This window comes from Spinacia oleracea, chromosome 5 (genome assembly GCF_020520425.1).
Source record: "Spinacia oleracea cultivar Varoflay chromosome 5, BTI_SOV_V1, whole genome shotgun sequence".
Classification (NCBI taxonomy): domain Eukaryota; kingdom Viridiplantae; phylum Streptophyta; class Magnoliopsida; order Caryophyllales; family Amaranthaceae; genus Spinacia; species Spinacia oleracea.
In genome coordinates this window covers 19191318-19219290 of record NC_079491.1, presented here as the reverse complement: position 1 = coordinate 19219290, position 27973 = coordinate 19191318, and the positions used below count along the sequence as shown (strand labels likewise).

At 36.6% G+C, this 27973-nt stretch overlaps 1 protein-coding gene across 1 annotated transcript; it reads left to right on the top strand.

Moving 5' to 3' along the window:
- Positions 1-820: 820 nt before the first annotated feature.
- LOC110796439 (DENN domain and WD repeat-containing protein SCD1) lies at positions 821-27973 on the top strand. The gene is made up of 24 exons (XM_022001501.2): positions 821-1252; positions 4742-4835; positions 5075-5276; positions 5488-5629; positions 5723-5823; positions 6573-6636; positions 6859-6972; positions 9155-9375; positions 11315-11369; positions 11490-11573; positions 14350-14536; positions 14648-14811; positions 15262-15306; positions 16420-16495; positions 16586-16659; positions 16746-16796; positions 17300-17457; positions 18989-19036; positions 19607-19664; positions 19747-19830; positions 23732-23978; positions 24072-24262; positions 24666-24730; positions 26923-27973. The coding sequence occupies exons 1-24, from the start codon at positions 1079-1081 to the stop codon at positions 27806-27808; spliced, it is 3585 nt and encodes a 1194-aa protein (XP_021857193.2). The 5' UTR covers positions 821-1078; the 3' UTR covers positions 27809-27973.

Here is a 27973-nt window from a genome sequence, read left to right as displayed (position 1 = left end):
GTTGCCGCTGCCGCCGTCGACGACGATGACAGGGGCGTTGAAGGAAGGTCGTCGTCCATTTACGTTCTCGATCAAAATTTCACTACAATTACGATGATGACGACATCGGTGGTGGTGGTGGTGGCGGCGACGACGATGGTGGTGCTAGTGGTTGAGCTCACGGAGTGGAGAGAGTGACAATAATAAGAATTGAGGTGGTGGCTCGGCCAATGATAACGGTGGTTACGGTGGGGACGACAAAATGGTGATTGTCGAAATTTCGTGGTGTGTCTAGTAAGAGAAAGTTGGGTAAGGCCCTGTTCGGCAAAATTAGCGGTAGCGGGTAGCGGTTAGCGGTTGAATAGCGGGTAGCGGTTAAAGTAGCGAGTAGCGGTGAATAGTAGCGGGTAACGGTTAGCTGTCAAAGTAGCGGTAACTAATACGAGTGTTCGGTAAAAGTAGCGGTTGATATTATAAAAATAAAAATAAAAGCAAGAATATTATTTAAAACTTTATTATAAATTTGTCAAACGCTACTCGCTACCTTAAACGCTACTAATTTTAACGTTAGACAAAAGCTACCCAATCGCTACCTCAACCGCTAACCGCTACCTAAATCGCTACTTTACCAAACACTTACAAATTTTACAAGTAGCGTCTTGACTAGGTCAAAACGCTACCCGCTACCTCAAACGCTACCGCCGAACACGCCCTAAGTGGGTGGGGAAGTGGGGGTGAGAAGGACAAGAGGGACATTTTTTTTTTTGATGGCAAGAAGGAGAAGAGGGACATTTACTTAAATAAAGGTGAGCGTTTTGGATAAAAGCAGGCTACGAACAGTAACCCCCTTCTCACGGACAAAAATCTACTCGTATTGGGCAGGAAATAGGAAATTTCACGCTTCACTCTCAAAATAAAAAAAAACGAAAAAACAAAACACAAACCGCCATGAAAGTGCTTCTGAAATTGCACCAAGCATTCAAACAGATCTGACTCTCATTTCTCAGAATTCTCAAAGTATAATTCCGCTACTCTCTCATTTCGGAAGCCCGAGTAGGTGAGAGAAAGAGCAGAAGCTAGAAATCTGGGTGGGTCGAAAATGGCGCCGATCTTCGAGTATTTCATAGTGTGTGGAATTGGACCAGAAATTCGAACATTGGATGAGAATAAAGGATTTTATGGCACCAATTATAGATACTTACCGTCGCTTCTTGATCAATACCCTCCTCTTAATCACACCCTTTATCCTCCGCCTCCTCCCCAGCTTCCTATGGTAACTTTTTTCCTCTCTCTCCACATTTTTGTTTTTCTTGATTTTTTGGGTTTCGTGCTCGTGATTTTGGGATTAATTTGGTTTATGGGTGTGCTTTCTTTTCTTTGATGCTTTTCGGTTGTCGAGCTTGACGGGTTTTTGGTTAAGAATGAATGAATGAATTTAGTATTGATAACAGGTTTTGCTTCTATTGCTTTATCCTTTCTATTGGGTGTGATATGGTAAAATGATGCTCAGGAAATGCGGAATCATGTTGAATGTTGATTATTTGCAAGTTTGAGGCTCATGTTTGAAATTTTAATACATATCATCGTAAAAATCTGGGGAGCAAAGAGCTAATGATATATGTTAAAGTACCGGGGATTGCCAGACATAGTGATAACTAAATGATAATGGGACAGAATCAAGGGAGGCATCAAAGTAGAAATTCCGTTAACCTATAGGTAGAATGATAGATACATTTGTTTGCCTACTTGGTTGTTTGCAAATTAAAGTTGTTCCTTGTTGGTTGTAATTTGTGAAATGCTGGGGTCTTCTTAGAATGCCGAGAGGGGTATAATGTGTGTCAGGTGGCTGAAGTCTTTGATAGACTCCCATAAAGAGACACGAAAGAGAGGTATGATAGAGAACTCATAGGTCTTTATTGCACAAATATTTATGCTTAGAAGACCTAGTTCACTGAAATTTGTTGTTCATTTCTTACCATATGATCCATGGGGTTGCTGAACTCACATTATGATATAATTGGTTTACAAGTTTCCTCTTATATCATCCAGGATGACCATGCTTGAGCTGTACCTTTTCTTTGCCATAAAAATAATGGGCTTGACAACACTTTTTGCAAACTTCCTCCTATATTGAATTTTGTCTAAAGCAAACTTCCTCCTTCTTGACAATACTTTGACTTGCACCTAAATGCATAATAAGAGGGATCACAAACACACCCAGTAGATTTTTAAGACGTTAAAGCACTGAAGGAAAACACATACATCAGGGGAAAGAATATATGGTTTTGCAAAGTGCTGATGGAAGGAGGTTAAAGTGAGAAGTTAAGATAGAATTACTGATGAAAGGGTGGCTGGTTCAAAATATTGGAACACGTTGATATGAGAACAAGAAACTCGTGACTTTGGATTGAAAACCCATTATTTGAATTCAGTTGTTTGGTTGTGACATTTCTCACTCTATATAGGGAGTAAGGCCTAATATTTGATTTAGTTGGTTACCTGGAATGATAGATTTCAAATCTGTATACCCTTTTAAAAGGAAACCACCTCTCTTTCTCTTCATTCTCAATTTTGATCTAATAATGGCAGCCATCTGTTTAAAAACCCAAATAGAAATATAGAAGAATAAAACACTACTCTTCATTTTTCCAATGTCTTCCATTGTTTTTACATATCAAAAAGGAACTCGCATTCCCCAAAAAAAAAGACATCTTCGTAAATCAAACATCACATAGGAAAGAAATTGTATTAAAATGGGTGAAACTTTTGCATAGCACTTGGCACCAACGCGGACTCAGATATGGTGTATGTCCAAGTATCTAACTCGGCCATTTTTGAAACCTTTGCATGATCTTGTCCCAAATCAAGTTTCGAATTGTCAATACCCATGTCGGAGTTTGAGGTGAATTATAGAGTTTGACTGCATCACTTCTTTGGTTCCAGGACTCGCACAAGCAAATTAAGCCGTAAACCACCTATGGTGAAATAGCTGCTAGTGCGAGAGTGTGGGAAGTAGAATTAAGGGTTATATTGAATCACTATTCTTAGGGAAAATGTGGATATGAAGTTTAAGGGGTCGGGTAGGGATATGATTCCTTAGGGTATTAGGTTATGTTTCCAAAATTTGTGTTCTCTAAGATTCCTCGGGTAAAAAACAAACATGCTCTGCCCTCTCTAGAAAAGTAATCACGAAAGGAAAAAAACCACCTTCTTTAGACTAATCTTACTCTTTATATCTACTCATGTGTAGCCTAATTTTAAGAATCCTCTTAGTTTTCTTCAATTCTCATAGCAATTTCATGAAGTAATCTTAAGCAAACGCTTCTTCCAGCTCAACCCTTTCAATTCGCAATTTGAGAAGTGTCCTCAGTTGGACCAATGCTAAACTTTATGCCGACAATATTTCAAATTTTTTTCGCCCTCCGCTTGTCTGTGAGTCTTATTAGATTTTCACTGCCATGGAATCCCGTCAACGACCGAGATTTGCAAGATTTTGGTGTCTCCTTCGTTTTTCTATATTACATCACCTCCTATCACCTCTTGGACCGTAGGCAAGATGCGGAAGCCTATTCACATGTATAATTGTATTTGTTTTGTAAATTTTCAATAGGTAATTTGTTCTTACTCAACCTATTTTGTATTTTTAGTTCTATGTTTAAATGTTTTTGTTCTCTATTCAGATCTAGTTGGTTTAATTTATTTGTTTTATAGGTTTCGAGTAATTTAGAATTAGGATGTTAGGTGGTCTTGGCGTTGCGTTTTGTTGAGTAGAACTGTGAGCTTATTATCTTAAGGTGTAGTTTGTCTTACCCACAATGAAAGGTTACATGAAGGTTCCGTAAGTTTGGCTTGAGGAGATGTCTTGGGTTGCCGTGACAAAATTAGTACTATGTTTTAATTATGCTCTCTTTTCTCTATTTCAGGTTTATCCCAGCTTGTAATTCATCCTTTTTGATATTTGTGTTTAGTGCCCTTGGCAGGCAGTTAGTATTTCTTTACTAGTTAAAAATAAAACAAATAACTGCTTCCAACGATCCTACGCACCTAATCTTGAGAGTTTTGGCTAAATGGATGTTTCATGAAAGATATTGTCCTCTTTGACAATTAAAACATATAAATGGGTGTTTTGTTTAGTTGAGAGGTGGAAAAGACTCTTCTCAAAACTTTTCTGGTCATGATATTTAGAGAGATTAAGTTGTATTCCAGCTTTTAATTGCGTGCTCCTCGCTGTCTCGTACTACTTTTATCATGTACGCCTCCTTTTCTATTTCCGCTTCACCATGTAGTGCATCTTCAAACTATATGAGGGATATGGTCTAGGTACTCAATCCTTTCTTGCCTGATTTTCGTCTCCATTCTTTGTGAAAAAAAAATAATCATGTTGCCAATCTAATTGGTTATACTATTCTTCGAAATTCAAAATTTGAAATGGTGTACAGAGGTGGGAGGAAGAATGTCTTTTTTCACTTCTTTTCTTACTTGGTCAGTCTTCCTCATAAATTGTATATGTAGAATAATTATTTGTGTTTCATTTCACAATAGTCCTCTTTGAAAGACTTGACACTACAATCCTGATTTTGTGACAGTTTTAGATAATATGTGATTGTATTCCGTACTGAATGTCCTTCCTCTCCTCTCTTTTTTCCCTTCTTAATTACCAGCGATTTCCCCCTCTTTTTCAGCATTTCTTTCTGAAAATTAGAAGAGGTCTATATGAAGTTGTTTGGTGACCTGATATTTATGTTGGAATGTGTCAATACAGTGTGTTTTGCCAGCTGGAGTGGAGTTCTATGCATCAGGCTTTGATGGCAATGATCCCTCAACATATCCTCGCACTTATCCTATTGTCTTAACTGGTATGTTTGTATTTGTAAGGTGTGGTTAGATGAAATTATAGAACTAAATTGATGGCTGCTGCAAGCCTCTCTTGGTAGTTTTGCTCAAGTTTGAAATACGGTGTCAATTTTTTGTAATCACTGAAGTTTCTAGATCAAATTTTATTTGTTTCTCATCAGTAATGGTAGCTTAGATGATATTATGTTATACCCATGGTGTCTGTAAAGTGACTTTCTTTCTTTTATTTGGTCGATCGCAGAGGGTGATGGTTCCAAAATTTATGTCACATGTATTGCTTTTCGGGATCTAGTTGATGAAGATGTTGTTCAAGGACATCATATCCCCTTAAATTCATTTGCAGACAAGTGCATATGTCTTGTTTCACGTTTGCCAAGTTTTCATGTGCTTCGTACTGCTCTAGAGGAGATATTTGCTCTTTGTTTTTCACCTAAAGGAAGCTGGTAAGCTTTCATATCATTTATTTAGTTGCACCTGTAGGAGCTTTCATTTCATCTTAGGCTGTTGGATTAAATCTTTATTCTCAATATATCACCATCGAAAACGCTCGAATTGGGTGGGGGTGGTGGTGGGGGGGGGGGGGGGGGGGTTGGTTTCAGCCTGTTACTTCTTTGAATTCTATTCTAAATCTCTGCATAACTTTCTGTATTATAGCAAGCCATTGTGGGATGTCATTGCGTGTTTGGTGTCCAAAGTACCTTTGCCTACACCTGGAAAAGATAGAGTGTTGTTTGCTATTGAGAACTGTCTACTATCAGTTGAGGCTCCACCAAAAGATAGTTTACCTCATGCTGATGTAAGATATATCTGTCTATCTTCTTGTCTGTAATTGTGTCCTAGACTTGCGAGCACATGTAAGTTTACCTTTTTCTTCTTTGATGGATTGCAGGTATCCTTTCAGCCATTGGTGCAGTGTTTGGATGTCGACAATTTGCTCAAACTCTTCACAGCTGTACTGCTTGAAAGACGAATCCTACTTCGATCAAACAAGCAAGTATCTATTTCAAAAAATTTGATTTAATCCCTTAATGCAAGAGGAATAACCAGATCTTTTAATTAATGCTTTGTCCTCAGTTTGATTTTTAATTGATCAAGCTTTTAGGATGTCCTCATTTTATACAGTCTTCAATTTGTTGCATTCACTTTGACATATTCTTTGCCTATTTGCTATAGTAGACTTCTAGAATATCTTTCTTGTCACCTAATGTATAGCATAGTCGCATATCTCCAACTTTCATGGCTTATGATGTTGAATGTGTTGCACTAGACACAAGGTTGGTTGGTGAAGCATTTTTTTTTTTCAAATAATGACCTCGAGCTGCAATAGCTGTTTTATATGCTTTTCATAATTTTCAATATTTTTTATTCAAATGTTTCTGTCATTCTTTTTTGTTCGTCCTTTTACTTAAATTTTCAATGTCTTTTGGACAAGTCGCTAGTGAACTTAGAAGCCAAATACATTTCTCCAAGTAGTAATTAGTTTTTCTGTAAAAAGTTACAGCAACAAAAGACAAATGTGGTGAGTTAAGGGCTTTCATGCTGTTAGATTTGGTGAAGGCTTTGGTGAAAGATGGAACTTTTTGCATGAATAGTGATTTTTTATGCTTGCGTGACGTTTTCTTTATATTCTTGCTGATGAAAAATTAATTTGTAATCAAACTTGATAAATCTAGTGTGTATAGGCCTGTGGGAGTAAAACCGTTTCTGATATGTATATATTCAACTATTTTTTATGACAGGTATTCACTTTTGACTCTTGTATCAGAGGCAATTTGTCATCTCATCTATCCATTCCGATGGCAGGTAATACTTTTTCCTATTGAGACCATATTATAAGATTGTTAAGGTTGTATTTTTTCAGCCCACTCTTTCAGTTTTAACCTTACTTTTTACCGTATAGGAAATGTGTAATTGCTTTTGAATTTTTGTGATAAATGCTGATTCTTTCTTTTATTATTTCTATAAAATACTATGTCATGAATACTTATCTGTCCCTGATTTTTCCTTTTCTTTTGTCTGATGAAGCATGTCTACATTCCATTACTATTTTTCAGCGGAGTGGATTATATTGATGCTCCAACACCGTACATCATGGGTCTTCATTCTGGAGTGGATACTACTGGCCTTTCAATGGATGGTGTAAGCTTCCTACCTAAATCCCGCCTTCTATTTAATTAATTTAATCTGTTATTTTTGCTTACCATTACATTTTGGTTTTACTTCATATTTATCTGTTTCTGTTTTTCATTGCTTCCTTGTTGAATCAGTTTCAACTCTGCCTGTGTTCCTGGACTGAATCAAGCAGTTATTCAGTCTATAATATTGTCATCCCTCTTTAATACCCCTCTACAATTTCATAAGGAAAATGATATTCTAGGATATACTCCATCCGTTTCGAAATAATGGGGACGGTTTCCAAAAGTAGATGTTTAAAAATAATAGGGACACTCTACTTTATTCTATTTTTGGGTAGATGACCCACCATATTTAATGCAATCACATTCTTCTTTTTCCCCTTTACTTACAACATTCCACTCGATCTACTTTTACATTATCTTTTTACTCATAACTTTTCACTCAACCTATTTTCTTACACCACTCCACTCCACCTAGATTTTGATTTGTTTTTTCTTACTACATTCAACTTTTCCCATACTTATTCCTTACTTTCCAATCATTTATCTTGATTGTTGTGAAATGTATAAGTGTCCCTATTATTTCGAAACGGAGGGAATAAAAACATTGGAGGGAATCACCCAATGTATCATAGATTTTGTTATCTTATTTCTTGTCTTTTCAATATTAGATCAATGACTTATATATCACTTGGCTTTGTAGCAACACATAAATTCTAAATTACATTGATTTATTGAGTGAGACAGCGTCTGCCTACATGCCTTAGTCGAAAAGAAACCTTAAAGTGGTGATTGGGGTCATCTATTTCTTGCGATGTGAGATTGCAACATCCTAGATGAATGGACTCTTTGACATTGTAGGGTGCAATGGACTTGTGGAAAGTTAGGTTAGCTTTGGGACTCTGAATATGGGTAATAAATTTCTTTTTAGTTTTGTCGAACTTTTTGAGGTAGTTGGTGTTCTATATTGTAGATCTTCCTGGGTGTTAATTTTTCCTGTCTCGTATGATGTTCTTGTTTGGTACTTGGATAGCTGCAATGGAAGTAATCCTCAATGAGGTGCTTCTTGTTGAGGTTCATGCTTAGCGTCGTTGAAGTGGAGGATGATCATGAAAGCTAGGGACATTCTGAATGCTTGGGGAATAGGAGGGTGATGGTTACTTGATTAATGTTTTTTACCTTTTAAATGCCGGACACAGTTATGTCCTTTAAAAGGATGATGTTAGTCAAGCTACCACTAGCTGGTAGTTTTTGGAAACTAGTCTTAGTGAATGGAGTTGTGGCCATGGCACTGTTGTGTGCTTGTTTTGATGCTGCACCTTGGCTTTAATGGCTTTAGTCTCAAAGCCCTTTCAGAAATCTTTAGTTTTAGGAAACCTTATGGTGCTTCGAGGTGTACGGCGTGAGGCGGAGGCACACTTTTTGAGAAGTCGTTGATAAATTTATTCGAATATTATATTAACACTGAAGGTACATTTTTGTTTATTTTAAATGATTGAACAGTGGCAGTTTTGATACTAATATAACATAAGTAGCCCAAACATATTTATGTTATTTATTGTTTATAACTTTCATGTATAGCAGTTAGAGAAACATATGGGCGTTAAATATATTTCTCAAAATGGTATTAACCTGGGAATATATTGCAAATTATGCATCATTTGGTGATGTCAAATGTTTAGGATTGAACTATTTTTACTTTTGGAAATGTATTTAATATGTATTCTTAGCTGAAGGGCTAAACTTCAGGATTTTCATTAATTGATCACTGTTATAGTGTTATAGACATAGTACTCATTTATACTTTAGGTTCTTTTTAAGAACATTTTTTTAAAGTGATTCCTTCCCTTTTATAGTTGATGAGGTGGCTCCTCTATTCACCTAATCTAAACATGTGAAAACATTTTTAAGGGGTAGAAAATTTAGGAAGTAAGGCCAGTACTGAAGACGAAACGACATGCTTACTATAATAATTTTAATACAAAGTTTTTTTTTTTTTTTTTGTAAAGTTCTATGTCCAAGGGGTCCCACCACATTTCCTTTCTAATATCCAATTTGTAAAACAACTAAAAGAGTTCAGTCTTTTCTATTATTGGAGGTACATGATTCTAGGAGGTTGCTTTTCTAAACACTGTTCCTTACTGTCCTGGATATTAATTTTGACTGGCTACCTTATTCTGATGTAGGTAGTAATCGTGGACCTTGAGTCGAACCGCATCATTACTTCAGAGGAAATACCTCCTATACCAGAGCCAGAATTTAGCTCTTTACGCGGAGAGATATTGAAATTACTATATCCTAATATGGTGGATATAGATCTGATAAAGGTTAGCCTCGGTGAATCACGTGATGTGTATCATAGAGTTGCTAACAAACCGTGGTCAGACGAGCATGATGTTCAACTGAGGTAAATTCATCGTTTCTTCCCACCACAGTCACATGAGGATAAAAAAGTACCACCATGCACCACTAAAATGAATCATTGTGAGATTTTATTGGTTTTGTATGAATGAAATGCGCTCTTGAACAACATTAATGACACTCTCCGATGGGTGTTATAATACGTGATGTTGTATGACTTGTGTCTAGCTTTTCTACATAATGTAGGGGTCTACATCGGTATCATTTAGATTAATATCCAACATGTGTGTTTATATCTAGACTCACACTAGGGTTTAGACCTCTGTTTAACAAATAGAGGAAAAATACGTATTCATTTGTAAGAATGTAAGAAGTGTTGGATAAGTTCTTTAATATGTTACCAAAGGAAACTATAACCCTTTCCATTTTTTAATACGTCAAGGAGAAAGGAACAAGGGGATGACACGGGTTCGATTCCCGTTAAGGGAATTGTTGGGATTATTCGGTATCATATCTGATAATTCGCTGGAAGTACTTTCTGTGAAGGAATAAACAAGAAGATTAATTTGAATTACCTCCAAGTGGGGGTGTTATTCTCAATGAAACGCCTAAGTGAAAGAAAAAAATAATAAAATACTCCAAAGCAATAATTTTCCTTCCCTCTACACCTTCATTGATTTTTGTTAATCCCACATTAGTTAAGAGCTTGTTATGATAAAGCATTTCTGTGTATGAATAGATCATTTTCTCTAAAGATACCTTTACTCTCTATCTTCCAATAAAAATCTCCTTCCCATGCAAATCCCCTCATTTTGTTACAGGTGATAAGTTAATCAACATTAATCAAGTGATAACTAATGTTAATTAACGGTTACTACCTCATAGTTGACGTGTATCTGAAGAAAAGAGTGTAGGGGTGTTAGGGACGAGACAAAAGAGGTTTCATGGGATGCTTAAGTTTTTTTTATTTTTGTCACTTATAGATGTCAATCAGAATATGACCCATACTTAGGGTACTTTGAGGAAAATTCTTAAGATATACTCTCTCCTGTTTGCAATAACTGACAAACTCCCTTGAGCATATATTTTAAGAAAATAGTATATGGGGACCATAAAATGAGTTGTTTAATGTAAACTAAAGTTAGTGGATCAATTTTATATTGTTAGAATAGGGAATGTGAGGGTTGGAAAGTGATTCGGTCATGGTTGGGTGAAGTAAATACATATATAATGGTGCCCCCTTTCCTTTTGTAGTAGTGTGTCAATCATTCTGAAACGGGCGGAAAAGGGAAGTGTGTACTTATTCTGAAACGGAGGGAGTAAGAAACACTTGGCCACTCTACAGACCATTATTAAATCAGTCCCTAGAGCTACTGCACAAAGAGGGTATGCATGCTCTTCACTATCAAGGTGAAAAATAAAAAAAATTATCCACTTTACATGCATACTTCTTGGCCGTTTCCCCATGTATTTGTGTATCTAGTGTTCCAGTGAGAGGAATAATATATTTGAGCAATAGAGTAGTCATATCCTTTTAAAAGTTTTCTATAATCAAAAGACACCAATATCTGTCAGCACCTAGCGAACAGCCCAAAGCCCCAAATTCTAATCTGTTTCACCTTTGTCAGAATTTGTACTCTTAGCTCATTTGACAGCCAACTCCATGAGTTAGTGTTGTCATTCCCTTGTCTGCACCCATTTTATCTTGTTAATATAATTTATTATGCCGTAATGTGACCAGCTTTGCCACCATACTTATGGTGGAAGAATATGATAATTTATCCGCGCAAGACTATCAGTGTGAGTGTCTTTTGTCATGTTGAACATTACCAGTGTTGTCTTAATCCCCTGCAAGGTTCTCATGTCGAATATATTGTTTCTTTCCTCAGATGTCATATTATTTATTTGTTTATTTGCATGATGAATCATGTTTCTATAATGAGATAAGCTGCAGCATTTTAAGCAGTTCCATTCTCTGTGTGCAGGATGATATTTCTGAAGTTCTTTGCTTCCATTTTATCTGGATACCGGAATTTTATTGTATGTCTTTACTTCTTTTTGCTGTTTCAAAATTTTAAAATATTATTTACGTCAAATATTAAAATACTGCTAATGGGAAAGTATTTTGCCTTATTGTATAATTTAGTATTGTTTTTCCAGGAAAACACTGCAACCAATGTATTTAATACCCAAGCATTCTTGAAGAAGCGCTCTCGATTGACTAATCAGCCCCTAGATCAGATGGTGAGCTTCAGTGCAGTCTTCTGTGGTGATTCTTTTTTGTCTTTTTGTTTGTCTTGGTTTGTCGTTTTCTTCTAACTACATCTGGACAGCACTCAAACTGACTTGAGCCAAATTTCAGCTTTGTTCAATAGTCACTCGCTCGATTAGTGGAGCTTGTTTAGCTGAGCCAAACTTAAGCTTGACTTGAATAACTTGAGCTTGCTCTGGTTAAGTAGAGTTTCATATCTTCCTCTTTGACATAAGTTTTAATTTTTATTTTACTGTTCATTTCGTAAACTGAAATTGAAAGGAACAATTAGAACTCCTGATTAAGCTCATGAACTATTGGGCCAAACAGCATTGTGCTTGAGCAATGCTTTTTTGTTTAACATTCTGTGAGCCAAGCTGGTGCTTTTGACAGATCTCAACTTGTACTGCATTTGAGATGCTAGGCCACTACCATTCATGATTCCTTAAAAAGGCTAAGTTAAACTAAAGAGGCTCTGTGCCTTCTCTTCCTATACACTTGTTTTGTCACCAAAGCAGCACATAAACCAAAATGGAAACCAAGAAACTGGATATTGGGCAACAATACAACAACAACAACAGCAACCAAGAACCTAGTCCCCAAGTGATCGGCTAACATGAAACGTCATAAGGAACCGTCTGCGAATTGTAAAGTAAGAAATAAAAGGTTATTTTAAGGAGAGTAAACACGAGGCACGAAAAAGAGGGAACAAGATAGGCCTGTTTGAAGAAAAAACCTAAATATGCTTTAGAAAAAAAAGAAAAAAAAAGAGAGATTTGTAAAGAAAATAGAAAAAGAAAAAAAAAGAGTAGTAGAGGAAACAATCATGTTGAGTCGTCGGCAATTCGACATGTATTATCTCCCTCCACTCCGCATATCTAAAGCCATATTTTCCTCAATCACCAAAAAAACTCATATCACTCTCAATCACCCTCTTCCGTGTGTGTTTTGGTGTTCCCCTATCCCTCACAATTCCATCCGTTTGCCACTCTTCAATCCTTCTAACCGGCGCTCATTTGGCCATCGTCTTATATGGCCAAACCACCTTAGTCGATTCTCCCTCATCTTGTTTCCAATCGGTGTAACATCTACTTTCTTCCTAATCACTTCATTCCTCAACCGATTTTTCTTGTATGGCCACACATCCAACACAATATGCACTTCTCCGCCACATTCATCTTATGAATGTGACATTGTTTCACCGCCCAACATTCTGTATCATATACTAGTGCATGTCTAATTATCGTACGCTAGAATTTCCCCTTCAATCTATGGAGGCACGCCATAATCACATAGAAACTTGCAATACTTTTCCATTTCAATCTACCTGATTTAATTCCATGGGCGACATCTCCTCCAACTCCCTATCTTTTTGGATAACAGATCCTAGGTAGCGGAAGAAATCTGAACCTTCCATCCAAGTTGACCGTCTCTACCTCTCTGCTTCCATTACCTCTAAACTTACACTTCAAATATTTTGTCTTACTTCTGCTCAACTTAAAGCTACGAGATTCCAACGTATGTCTCTATAGTCCCTAACTTACTTACGAGATTCCAACGTACTTCCTCCGTTCCACAATAGATGCATCGTTTCTCTTTGGACACTATTCATTAACTAACTTTGACAATAATTCTTTCATATTATGTAAAAACAAACATAGTCAAGTGAGATCTTGTTAAATTTGTATAATTTATACGTACACGCAATTAGAGATATTAATGTTCAAAGAAACATGTTGAGATACGTGAAAAATGAAATGATGCATCTATTGCGGAACGGAGGTAGTATGTCTCTATAGTCCCTAACTTAAGGCCACCTTCTTTCGTTTCATTGACCAGCACAATATCATCAGTAAACAACATGCACCATGATATACTATCTTGAATTGAACTCGTCAATTCGTCCATTACTATGGCAAAGAGAAAAGGGCTAAGTGCGGAACCTTGATGCACTCTAATCTTGAGAGGAACTCCTTTGTCTTTCCAACACTGGGTCCGCACACTCGTGCTAGCTCCCTCATACATGTCCTGATTGGGCAACAATGACAAAAAAAAAGTGTAAGTTTGCTTACCAGCTGTAAATGTCTTATATATTACCAAAGTCATGGCTGGTTGAGGTTGCATGACTAAGTTCAAGATGCCCTTGAAGTCTTGAACCCTGCTAGTAGCTGTATTCACAAAGGGTGGCTGTTGTTTTGCTCGAATATTGCAATTTTTCTGAGAAATATAATATCTAAAAGAACACTTACGGTGACATTAGCAGTTCTTGAATGGGGTTGGTGAGTAGTTTTTGGCTCATTTGGAACTAGAACATTAGCATATTTGAAAATTGCAACACCTCTGCTTATAATCAAAATATGATTTGATAAGTTTCTTTACACAAGCTTCTTGAGTGCGGAGAAGTGTGGACTGCATTATTAAGTGGCTTTAAGAAGAAGACAGTTAGTCATGGTAGAAACTCTAAATATAAGAGCAATCCAGAGAGTGAAGGATTGCAAAATATTGATGAGAGTTTTTGTTAGTTTGTTTTACAATTTGGAAGAGAACGGGCTTCTCAAAAGCTTGTAATTGTCCTCTATGATTGCTGTTTTCTAGTTATTATTCAATCAATTTTCATCCTCTTCCCTTAACCTCACATTTCATCTCTTAATTCTGTCCAAAGCCAAGTTAGTTCTTAGCATGAACGTTGTTGTTTTGTAATGTCTGTTTATCAATTTTATTTTTCTTGTTGTTTGTATACTGTATGTTAAAGACTGCTTTCCTTCACAGATAATACAATTTTTGGAGACACAAGGTTTTTTGGACTTTCTTGAAAGAGGCATAGGCTTCAATAGCAATCTTCTTCACAAGTTGCAAGATGCTATTGGCAGAGGACAAGATCCTATGTCAATTTTGCCACCACCTTTGTTAGAGCCTGAAATTATTACAATATCTGATCTTGGTGGCAGTTTACCTGGTAATTTTTTTATATAGCTGGCATTATTTATTTTCTATAAGTTAAAGCCATTTTGAAGTTCTTTGATTTAAATTCCTTACCGAGATGTTGTTACTTCCCTTTGATTTACAGTTAGTGGTTCTCGCTATACGTATGACCGATTCCCTTCAAATACCAGAACAGTAGAGCAGGAGGAAAAGAGGAAACAGATTCTTGCTGCAGTTAGTGGAGCCATTGATAACGATGCAAAACTTACTCCTGATCGTGCTGAAAGTCTCAGTCCAAGGGAGAGAGCCGTGGGTCCTTCTTTCAGTTTTCCTTGTAGATACAATTATATTAATGATTGGTTGCCTTGGTATTCATTCATCAGCCATTTGAGTATTTCTTTAAGGTTTTAGTATGGCTGTTAACCTTAAAAGGTGGTTTCTCCTTGAGCACCTTCTTTCCACTTTTAATGCTCTCCCTAGGTCTATTAATTATTTATCGATTAACAACTGTGAGGAGCTTGTGCAAAATTCTCTGGTTTAGTAGATTGTCGTAAATCGAGGCAAAAATATTACTTATGCTTTGTGCGAAGTGAATTAGGTGTAGCATTTCCTTTACTGTGCACTCGGCTTATAATGGTTGAAAATCTTGTCAGCAAAACATAATTTAGATTGTGTGGATGGAATTAAAATTTTCTCAAAATATCCCTAGACCTAACTAAGTTTTAATAACTTCTCTTAGCTGTATTTTTCATTTTACAGGCAGAGCGGGAACGCATGGTCTTGGACATAAAAGTGAAGTTGCAGGTGAATATTCAACTTAAAATACAACATGGAATTTTGATTTTACGATCTTGTTATCTGCAAGATGTTGTTTCTACTAGTCATATTATACTTTTCTTTGCTGTAAATCCATTTTTCCCTTTAGCAAGAACATTGCAGAAAAGCATACCATGATCATTATCGTTCATGGCTGATGAAAACATTTTTGAAGAAACATTCTTGGTTATAAGCGTAGCTTTCTGCTTTTATGTACTTTTGGTTGGATGAAGGGTATATTATGGGAATGTGGAGATAGGAAATACAGTTAATAGGCAAGAAAAAATAAATGCTACCAGGACCAAATTAAAGCACAGTGAAAGACAAGGGGAAAAGAGATTTTGAAGTTAATTCCTGCAGGTGGAAAAGATAAACAGGGTTCCACTTAATTTGGAGAAATCTGAATGGTTGATTGCTAAATTATTAGTGCCCCTATTTTATAATATTTCTCTTGGTTGACTTATCATAAAGATTATGTGAAGTGGAAAAGCCTGAAGGACCAACATTATTAGTTTTCCATGTACTCGTGCAGTACTGCATGTACTGATTGTTAAATATTAAGTACTGAATTCAAAACATACCAAAATTTAAATTTGGAGTTTTAGACAAGGAGAACCAGGTTATGGTACACAGCCATCTTCCAACAGGATTTTGTTGTTATAGACCAAAAGGTGTGATTTCCCTGACCTCTTGCCTTCCTTGGATTTCCCCAACTTATGTAGAGAAAGAATAACGAAAGAGTTCTCTGTGTAGAATTGTAGATAGTTGCATTGTTGGCTCCTCATAGTTTTTGAATGTTATATGTAATAGACTTAACCTAAATTGAGATTGGATGTAAGTTGCAGGAGTTTATCAAATTTCTGAAATTTAGTCTTTGTTAAGTAGTTTAATGCAAATAAATTGTCGACGGCTCAAGTATGTTCTTTCAATTCAGTTAAGTAGCTTTGAAATTTGTGAATGTGTTTTTATTGAACTTTGCCTTTACTGAGTTGAATAGACTGACTTATGATTCTCAACCTTCTACCTTGTTTTTGTGAATTTGAGATGGTCTTGTGCTAAGCATTTGAAGTGTGAAGTTATATGACATTTCTTACTGAACAGGGGCTGTGGCTACGTCTTCTGAAGTTAGGGGCAACTGATGACCCTTTGTCCTCATTCGAATATGGAACCATTGTTGGTAAATTTGTCGAAATCTCTGTTTATATTTGTGGTCGGTAGTCTGACTGTTGTTTGAAGTTTATTTAATATTTGCTGACTTCTTTTGCAGCTCTCATTGAATCTGATGCAGATGGTATTGGTGGAAGTGGGTTTGTTGAATGTATAAGGGAACACATACATACTGTATGTTAGTAGTGAAAGAAGATGCATTTTCTTTGATAACAATATATCTGGGACTGCTTATTTTATGCGTGGGTCTTGTCATGCAGGGGTGGAGTTGTCAATTGACTGAAGAGCAGTTTATTGCTGTCAAAGAACTGGTAGGTTTTATATAATTAGTATTCCGAGTTTCTGTCCCAATAAAGTTTCTGAATACCGAGTAAGAGGTCATAAAAATGAATAGCTTTATTTTTCCAATAGAAAGCCCTTAAATGTAAAAGTCTTGTTTTTTTGGAAGAAACAAAATGGATGGTTTTGACAGCTCTATAGAAGTCACAGAGTAATGCGTGCTACTAAAAGATCCTCGAGGACAAGAGCTTAAAATAGACTAACAGAGGACTATACACCTAAACAGATTACTATTCACAGTGTGAATTTGTGACAATGCGAGTTTGAGTTTAGCACCAAACTATAGTATGAATTAATGGAGTAATGATGAAATGTTTGTACAAAGTTTATCCATGACAGGCTCAATATTATTACTGACAAATTTCTTAGTTCCCACTAAGATTTATCCTTTCACAGTTCCTTTTTTTCCTCTACTGGTTTTGCACTTCGTTATCTGAGATTTAGCCTCTCTATGGTGTGTTTGTGTTAACTTCAGCTGAAAACTGCAATTACCCTTGCAACATCGCGCAATGACATGTCGACAGTTAGAGATGCACTCGAAGTGTCAGCTGAAATCTATAAGAAGGATGCCAATAATGTTTCTGATTGTGTCCAACGTCACCTGATATCACTGTCGATTTGGGAAGAACTCCGGTAAGCTTCAAATATTTATCAGCCCTTAGTTGTTGAACCCTACCTGTATTTTATGCTTTCTGTGATTAATGTTCGATTATTATATTTCTGATGTTTTAGTTTTCATCTGGATAATTTACTATCTTGTACTCTGTGTGGTATTGGTGAATGAATCATCCACTTGTCTCTTTCTCTTTTGAACTTTCGAGGATTCAACCATCGTGACCTCTAGTGTTAGTCAATTCCTTTTTCTTTCAAATGGTTGCTTCCTGACTTGGTCCTTCTTGCGCCTATTAATCCCCTGGGCCGCCTGAGGCTCGGAATCTAGTCATCAATAGGCAAGAGTGGCCCACACGGGCCACACTCTAGTTGCCAATAACCCATTTTACTAATGTCATTCTTAATTCCATCGAAATCATCTTTGGCCTGCTTCAACTCCTTTTGAAATCTCCATTATCCCAACTCTCCACCTTCCTTACCGGTGCATCCTCTGGTCAACGTCTCACATGCCCAAACCAATGCAGCTGATTCTCCCCTATTTTATCCTCAATATCCGCAACTCCAACTTTCCTTCAAATATCTATGTTGGTAAATTAATCCCTCAAGGTATTCTCACACATCCATCTCAACATGTGCATTTCTGCCTCACTCATTTTCTTAACATGCTCCTTCCTAAATGTCCAGCCTTCTCCCTCCAATATGCACATTTTATTTAAATTCTTTTAGAATGGGCTCGCTTCACCTCTGCTGCTTGTGCTATTTAGTGGGGGCTAGCTGCACTTTTCAATGATCAAATTTGTAGCACGTCGAAGGCTGAGAGGGGAGGGGGGGGGGGGGGGGGGAGGTAGGATTTATGGGTGTATATCATTTTGGAGTCTGATGCTTGTGCTATTGATTGGAGCTGCCTGCACTTTTCGATGATCAAATCCGGAACATGGCGGGGTCTGACGGTGGGGGGGAGAGAGGAACCTGGATGCGTGGGTGTAAATCTTTTTGGAAACTCTTGTTCATTTACCCTTGCCAACTGCCTATGTCTATTTTTTTATGTTCATTTTTGGAGCATAAATGTTGTCCAGTTTACTTTGCGCTTGAGTATAATGTTAAGTGGCCAATGTGAAAGTCTTTTTAGAAAAGGTGATGATAATTTCTTAAAAGACTATAAAAGGTAAAGGAAAACAACAAAGATGGATAGAGAAATTGAAGGACATACTTCCCTTAATCTTCTTGCAACATGTCAATCTATACCCTACTTAAAAAAACATTTTCGGTATCTATAATATTATTATTTTTATCAACAAGTAACTTTTTGAAAAGTAATTATTATATGAGATCAAAACAACCACTACTACACACTTCAGAACAACCTATAACATGGAGAATGTGGATATTCTATGTAATGAGTTTATTTATTTCGATAGCTCTCGCTGATTACTCGTCTTTTTCAGATGTAAAATATTTGGTATTTGTTCAGTTTGTGTTAATATTTTCGTAATACTCTGATTTTAATTTCACATTTATGTGACTCCATTCTTCTTTCTTGTCTTTACTCTAGGTTTTGGGAAGGATATTTTGACTATCTTATGGATCAAACCTCTAATAAGTAAGGATATACAGATTGTTTGTTATTCCTTTAAAGCATGTTGACATATTGTTTATCTATGTTCCTTTATGTTTCTATTTTCCAGTTGTCAAACTGTTGTCTAATTACAAACTGACTCTTTGATCTGAAGTGCAGCAATGTTTTCATACCTGGGCCTTCTGTTTTTGGATATTTCTGTTGCTATTAATAATTTTAAGCATCACCTCCTCTGTCCCAAAACTCCAAAAACAAGCCTTGCATTTTACGGTCTTAACCAGCCAGGTTTCCCATCCACATTAGTCAAAATGTTTATTGTGTGGTGCAGTAATTTCCTTTGGGTCAACCTCCAATCCTCCATTTATGAATTCAGATTGATGACCTCCTATCAACTTTTGCTATGTCCTCTGCTTACTTTTCTGAATTTATTTGTTTATTTATTTATTTATGAAGTGAACTAATTTTGTTGAACTTTGTTGAAATTGTTTTGACTGAAATTATTTTAATAAGCTGATGAGAATAGATGTGTCATGTGCTTTGTGAGTATGATTTCATCAGGTTTCTCAGCACTTCTAATACTTTTCGTCTCTTTAGGTCATCCAGTTATGCTACCTTGGTTATGACACAGCTAATCGTAGTAGCTTCACATATGGTACCATCTATTCTCTTTCATTTTTTTAACCACAAATGCTGCTGGTGCTGATTACTGAATCATGATTCTTAACTTCATGAAGGCTGGATTGGGGCTTCCTGATACCGATGCTTGGCACATTATTGAGACCATAGCAGAGAAAAATAACATTGGGTTTAAGCAATTTGTGAGTATTTTATAACTTTCTTTATTTTCTTCATCCATGTTCCTTCTTCCTCCACATTTTCTGTCAATTTTGTAGTGAACACGATAGTACTACTTGCTCGTTCCAGACGTGAAACTAGCTGTCCTGCTTAAGGAAAAGGTTCTTCCTTCAATCCATCTTAAGAGTCTGAAATGGACTCCTTTTGGGTGTGTGTTTAAATATCCCCTTGTACCCAGAAGTTATGGAGTACCACTGCTTGTAGTGCGCATGCATTGTGAACTTAGAATTTAACTACTAGTAAACAGCAAGTGGGTAATATTGTTTGTAGTGTTTAAGAGTAATTTTATAGTAATAAAAACATTACTATAAAAACATATCATTACTTAATTATTATAGGGTTCGAATATATTAATTAACATAACTAAAATGTATTATTGAAAAAGAACTATGAAATTGTTGTAATTTTTTTTTTCTTTTTTTCTTTCTATTGTTTTAAAAAGAACGGATTTTTCATGAAATACCCCTGAGTTTTTGCAAAATTCACCAAATGCCCCTCGACTTTCAGAAATTCACCAAATGCCCTCCACTTTTTAACAAATACACTAAATACCCTTATTTATAAACTTAATACACAAGATACCCTTAATGATGATTTTCCGTTAGCTCCGTTAACTTTTTTCCTTAACTAAACTAATTAACTCCTAATTAATCTAATTAACACAATTATCCTCTTCCTCTCCTGACTCTTCCTCCTCTGGTTCTTCCCCCATTGAACTTGAGGGATCCCCTTCAAGTCAATACACGCATCAGCTAACAAACTCGGATTCTGGAGAAAGCAATAAAACGAATTGTAATCACGAATTATAAGGTTTTTCAATTTGGGCGCATCAATTGATATCTTGCTCCGTTCTAGGTAACTCCAGGAATTCATACGCAACTCCAATGATTTCAAATTGGGAGAAATTATATTCATCAAAGAACGTTCATTCTGGGGTTGGGGTAAAGAGATCAGATCAAAACTCAAATGTAAATCTTCCAAAATTGGGCAAGATTGACACATCGTCCGCAAGACCGCAACCAAAGAGGCACATCGAGAAGGTAGCACAAATTAAGTTTCTTCAAATTAGGGAGTTCGATAGCTACGTTTTTAGGCAATTCAATCTTAAGCATACCAATCAATTTCAAATTACCAGTGATTGAGAATAAGGGGTGGTCAGTTGTTGTAGGATGTCGCCGGTGATTGAGAGGATATTCCGTGAAGTTTTTGTGGAGGAACTAAAGTTGAATTCAAAGCTTGTAACTCTAGTCCTAAGGTGGCGCCACCGGAGGGATAAGACGGAGGTGGTGGCGGCGGAAATGATTGGGAGGAAAGAGAGAATCTCATTGAGGATGGCGTCTGGAAGTGAGTTAAATCGATCTTCTTCTTGGTTGTTTAATCTTCTGCATTCTCTTCTGCCATTGACCATTGTTGTTGATGTTCAAGATCTCATCCATTTTTGTCTTGAAGCAAATTTAAGGGGGGGGAGAGAGATTGGGCGGTGACGATTGATCTAAATTTCAATGGTGATGAGAAGAGGAAGAATGAAGGGGGAGGAGAGAGATTGGGCATAAGATGAAGACGGTGTGAGAAAAACATACGAGGGAAGAATAAAGGAAAATAAAAAAAAAAAATTGGCTTTTTATTTTTAAATTTAATTAGGGTAATTAGATAAGTATGGATTAATAAAGTTTATTAGGGTAAAGTTGACGGAAATCTAACGGAATTGGCAGAGAATGCTCATTAAGGGTATTTAGTGTATTTGTTAAAAAGTGGAGGGTATTTGGTGAATTTCTGAAAGTCGAGGGGCATTTGGTGAATTTTGCAAAAACTCAGGGGTATTTCATTAAAAATCCGTAAAAAGAATTATCGAATTGCAGTAAAAAAAAATTCCATCTTTCTTTTTATCAACTTTCTATACAGTAAACTGGATATTTTTTCCAGAATTTCCGGACGTGTCATTTTACCTCAAGAACCCATGTTAACACTCGACATGAGTATGAGACTTGGAAGCTTTGTTGTAGGCCAAAATCAATGCAAATTTTTCATGGAAATGTTTGACACTATGCCACGAGTATGCGTCCAAGACTCCAAGTGCGTTGCTCTGTCATATAGTTTTCATATGAAGGATGTAGCTGACATATATAATTTAATTTTCAATTCAACACACTGTAATTTGAATTAAATTGATTATACTACTGTAATATATTCAAAAATTAATCTATTCAAATTGAATATCATAAAACTAAAATTTTGCATTGCACTATGCATGGGGTTTAACCTAGTTAAAACTATTTATTACTGCCTGCCAAAGAGGCCTTGCATGTATTAAATTTGAAAAAGAAAAATGAGGGCAACTTACCATTCAAGAAGGTAGTCAAGTAAATCCCTGGAAAAAAAGATAGTCAAGTGAAGATTCATTTTGAATCTACAATGGTTATTGTACATGTTATGATTAATGAATCTACCCAATGCTGCTGATAAGGTTAGGTTAGAGATCATTTGTACCACTAGCAATATTATGATCTCTAAATTTACGTTGCGTACAACAAGAACAGTTTTTTGAGATTTTGTTTTAGCTAAGATGAATGGTCAAGTATAACTAACAACTATGTTATTTGGACATTTTTGCCGGACGGGGCTGGTTTTAGATCACCTACGAAATGCAGGCCCTGGTGATTGGCACACACTGCTAGATCTAGGGTTAGGGTTTGAGTAGGAAACCCTAATCCTTTAATCGGATGAGATTTTGTTTTACCTAAGATGATAGGTTAGTGCTTTTTCTCGGGAGGTAGATTCGTGGGTGGTGGTGTTTACTTCCGTCACCATGGCTTATCTCACAGGCTACTTCTCAGGCGATGGTAAAAGAGAGTGAAAGTAAAGGGGCTGAAGAGTCATGTTACAAATTGCATTTCCCTCTTCTTTTTCCTTTTATTTTTAGAAAAATCAGAGGTGGATATAGTGCAGCGTTTGCCTGATTGCCTGTATACAACCTCATTTAGTGTATGTGCTTGGGGCATTATAATCATCCTTTTTAAGTCTTTATTTCCCCTCCTGGTGCCCAATTGTTAGGCTTTATTTTCCTGTTGACAGTACCTTGACATAAACAACTAATGTTGTTGGAAGATTAGTTCAAAAATGAAGGTAAGATCGTAAGAATGCAGTATTATTGTCTATAACGAAGTATCACAAATTTTGAGAAGTAGGCACCAAATATTTTATCTCCCATGGTCGTTAACCGAAATTCTCCTCCTCCATGCTCTTATAACAAGTGTTTTATGCTCCTTATCATTTTTAACTCACTCCCACCAAGTCATCTTTGTCCTCCCTTGCCTTCTTTTAAATCCCTATATTTTTAACTGTCCACTATCCTTTGCTAACCAACACAATCGGTTCTCCCTAACATTATCCTCAATATACAACTAGCTTATATTGTTGCTAATGGAGAAATTTTTATCACCCCATGTGTGAGGTAAGCCTAATGACGTATAGGTCATTGACGTAAATTCTTCTTACTAATTTCTTTGAGGCTATGCTAACTACTTATTAGATAAGTTCCTTGATCATGTGCCTTATGGAGTCATTGATTGAATCCTTGGTTTCTTGCCCATCAGCACCAGTTATTTTCTTCTTGTGTGGTTTCACATTGTTGTCCAATTTGTATGTAGCAAAATTTTCGTACTCATGTTTGTGAATCCTCTGATGTTGTTAATTCATTTTTATACATGTCTGTTATGAATGACGTGTACCTGACGATGTTCAAATGTCTTTTTATAACCCTTGTAAGATAAAGTTTGATTTTCTTGAAAGTTACATTCTTTCTTTTTTATTTGTATCCTTTTTTTGATTCATTGTTTGTGTTTTTTTTACTTTGATTGGTCCTAGATTCAACTAAGAGGGTTTCTGTCACATATCCACCAACTTCGCTTTGCTTATTGGGGAATTGCTGCTTCAAAAGTACAATCCTTGTCGGCATATGGAGTACAATCAGCACTACCACAAGATGCTGCACATGACAGTCAACAAACTATTGAAGCGTCTAGTGTTGGGAGGAGCTGGGTCCACAGCATGTTCAGCAGAGATACATCATTAAGGGCACAATCTTTTACTCGTGTACATAGTGGAGTATCAGGTAGTTCCTACTTATGTGTAAGGAGTTACATTGCTTTAATATCATATAGGTTTATGTTCTTTTATCACTAATTTCATATCCTGCTGAGTTCAGATGCAAACGAGAATAAACAGGATCCAACGAACACTGCAGGTCAGAAGAAACCTCAAACAAATGTACGGGTGCTTAGGGGCCACAATGGTGCAATCACTGCTTTACATTGTGTCACAAGAAGGGAGGTGTGGGATCTTGTTGGTGACCGTGAGGATGCAGGCTTCTTCATTAGTGGAAGCACAGATTGCCTGGTACGTGAACATATTTTTCTAATCATGTCAACATTGATAATTGTTTGCCTTGTTTTTGGGGAGCTTGGATGTCGTGTAAAGTTGTTTTTTCGTTTTCACTTGAATGCTACTTTGTACTAGATCTTCCAATGTGATGATTACTGTTGAGAAGACTCTTGAAAGTTTCCACTCTTTCCTGTAATTACTTGTGTGAACTCACATACGAAGTATTTCTTTTTGTTTCAGCCTTCTGGTGTAGCTTTTTAACAGATGTAGCATATAGTGTAGTTAAATGTTGCTTGTTCAGCCCTTGTAATCACCAATTGCCTCGTAGTGTATTCTGTGTGCCTTTACATCTTGAAGGAATATTTGTATGATTATTTTGAAACTGACTTACTCTTTTATTCACTTCAAAAACTTTCAGGTTAAGATATGGGATCCAAGTCTTCGTGGTTCTGAGCTTCGGGCCACTCTGCAAGGCCATACTGGGTAACTTATACATCTAATATTTCTTTCTTTTTCTTTGGGGACAAGTAATGAAGAAATGTAGTATTAATGGATAACTAGTTGGTGACACTCATTTAAAAGGAACGCTAGAGAAAAAATGTCATCCGTTCAAGCTACCATGTTAATTGTTTCAGATTTTGCTTAAATGTGACAAAAGGGTTTGTCATTAAATGAGATTTGTTCTGCATTTGGTTTGGGTTTGTTTCAACTGGTTGGGTTTTGTTTGGGTCTATGGTATTTGATTCTGGTCATTTTTCACCTACCAAGAAAAAGGTAAAATTGGGTCAATGTGTCCCTTTTGCATAGGAGAGAGAGTATGTTTAGAGAAATAAGTGAGGGGAGTGGTCCCAGAGTGGGGAAATTTAAGGTAAAATGAGAATTTTCTTTGTCGAGATTGGAATAAAGAACAAGGTGGAAGTACTTTATGGAAAGGACTTACACATGATGGAAGAAGTTGAGAGAGAGACAAGAAGGGTTAATGTCTACCATCAAAACTGTTATTAATGGCTGAGATTAAAAGAGTCTGACCTTTTCTTACTTCCCTCGTTCTTTTAGTTCTACCCTCTTTCACAGTCAACTGAGTTCAGTAGAAACATGCACCAACTATTGTTGCCGTAAAAGTTGCCCTTGCAATCTTCTGGTGGAAAAAATGGCAATTTTTTTAACCTTTGGTAAGACTTAAATTCTCTTCCCACTCTCTTCCATGGCTGAACCTTTCCAATTTGGTAGCACACGCGACAGACTACGGTGGCACTCCTTTTTTTATTCACGTTTTTTCCTCCTTGTGGTGGTGGCGTGGTGCTCATGGTAGTGCAGGAGAGGAAGTGTAGTTGCTTATCAAATGAAAATATTAGCTTAACTTTTCAAAGGAATTTTTCTTTTGAATCCGTGAAATTGTTGTGTTGTGGACTTGTGGGCCGTTTGTGGCTCTTGCGAGTCTTTCTAAATTTTCTGTACTTTTTTGCAGATTTGAGAAAACTGCCACTTTTCACTTACCAAGCCCCTTCATTCATTGTTTCTACTCAGGGTTGTCATTCTAATAACTTATAAGTCCTGATAAACTACGTAGTTCATGCCCTTCACAGAGAAATCTGATTGGAGTGGTTCAGTCAAACAAATTCTTAATATCAGAGCTGAATGAGTATACTAGATAAACCCTGAGTCATGCTCGGTTTTTTAACATTAATGTATAGAAAATATATTAGGCATTGTCCAATAAGATTCGTGTTTTTAGTTTTTATGCAACCATATACTTAGTCTAGTTAATTGATGCGTTTAGGAGGGAATTTTAGGAGGGAAAACTGATTTAGTGGACTCCACTTTAGTATTGTATATACATATAGGTTCCCTAGAAACATGCAGATATTCAAACATACTTCCTCCGTCTTTTAATACTCGCAACGTTTGGACTTGCACTATTCATATAATCTACTTTGACTATTCGTAGTGTTTTTTATATAAGATAAAACATAGTCATGTGTGATCTTGTTAGATTCGTCTCAATGTGTATTTTCAAAATATCAACTTTTTATAATTTTTGCATAAAGAGAATTTAAGATATAAATGATCAAAGTTGTGCATTGGCATGCGTGAAACTAACAAACGTTGCGAGTATTAAAAGACGGAGGAAGTATTAAACTAGCAACAAGCCTATTGGATTCTTAAGGCGTAATATTCTACAGGTGGAAGTAGCATAGAAGGATACAGAGATAAGTGGTTGGTGGACCTTTTTTCCCCCCATAAAATCTTTATACCCCCTCTAATTATTTTTGTTGGTTATAGTTATTGTAGCAAAATAAACCAAGGAAGACAGGAAAGAGAGGAAAAAGTACCTTTCTATGCAACATTCTCTAAGGAACACTCTTCTCTTTGTTCCACCTATCACAGATTTTTCCAAATTATTTATCCGCTTTATTTTAAGTCTTTTATTTGTTGCATACTTGCATTCTCATGTTTATATCAATAATTTATCCCTCCATATTGCACGCTAATCTGATGGAAGACTACAAAAACGGATCCTCATCATGCAAGCATGTTGCTGTTGGTTGTGTGGTTACTCTTGCCCCTTTGGCTAGTACTGTCTTGAGTGTTGACGTAATTTTCATTTTTCTTGTCCCCTTAACTCAGATTTACATATTTCAATATATATCCTTTAATAATGCTTTGTCTGCCAGAGCTGTGCGTGCTATAAGCTCCGACCGAGGAAAGATAGTGTCAGGATCAGATGATCAATCTCTCTTAGTATGGGATAAGCAAACGCACCAGGTTCTAGAAGAGCTCAAAGGGCATACTGCACCAATCAGCACTGTGCGTATGCTTTCAGGAGAACGTGTACTTACTTCTTCTCTTGATGGAACCCTAAAGATGTGGGATGTGAGAACTGATACTTGTGTGGCAACTGTTGGACGTTGCTCTAGTGCTATTCTTTGTATGGACTATGATGATTCTACAGGTGTTTTGGCAGCGGCAGGTAGAGATTCAGTTGCATACTTGTGGGACATCCGTGCTGGTAGACAGATCCACAAGCTTTTAGGGCACACAAAATGGATAAGATCAATCAGAATGGTAGGAGATACCTTGATCACTGGTAGTGACGATTGGACAGCTAGAATGTGGTCAGTTTCTCGAGGCACATGTGATGCTGTATTGGCTTGCCATGCAGGTCCTGTTCAATGTGTTGAGTATTCACCATTGGAGAAGGGAATTATTAGTGGCTCAACAGATGGGATGGTTAGGTTTTGGGAAAATGCTGATGGAGGCATCAGATGTGTTAAGAATGTCACAGTACATTCTGCTGCAATATTATCTATTAATGCTGGTGAACACTGGTTAGGAATTGGTGCAGCAGATAACTCTATGTCTCTCTTTAATCGCCCTCAAGAAAGACTTGGTGGTTTCTCTAGTTCCGGCTCTAAAGTTACTGGATGGCAGCTTTACCGGACACCCCAAAGATCTGCTGCAGTTGTAAGATGTGTGGCGTCTGATCTTGAAAGGAAAAGAATATGTAGTGGTGGCCGTAATGGACTTCTTCGATTGTGGGATGTTACTATAAACATCTGACCTTCTACCTCTCATTCTTCGCAACTTACTTTGTACCCTTTGACATGAACACATTATGGTATTGTAAATTCCTTTGGTTGAGAATATGTGATGTATTTGTAAATCCCTTTTGTTGATATTCTTGAAATTATATGATGACTGATAATAAAACTTTTTTTTTTTTAA

Bases quoted from the DNA above. Each gene is read 5' to 3' on its own strand.
- LOC110796439 (XM_022001501.2), top strand. From the start codon at position 1,079: ATGGCGCCGATCTTCGAGTATTTCATAGTGTGTGGAATTGGACCAGAA. The intron at 4,836-5,074 runs GTATGTTTGTAT...GGTCGATCGCAG, and splicing joins TTATCCTATTGTCTTAACTG to AGGGTGATGGTTCCAAAATT. The intron at 17,458-18,988 runs GTAAGCTTCAAA...TCTTTACTCTAG, and splicing joins TCGATTTGGGAAGAACTCCG to GTTTTGGGAAGGATATTTTG.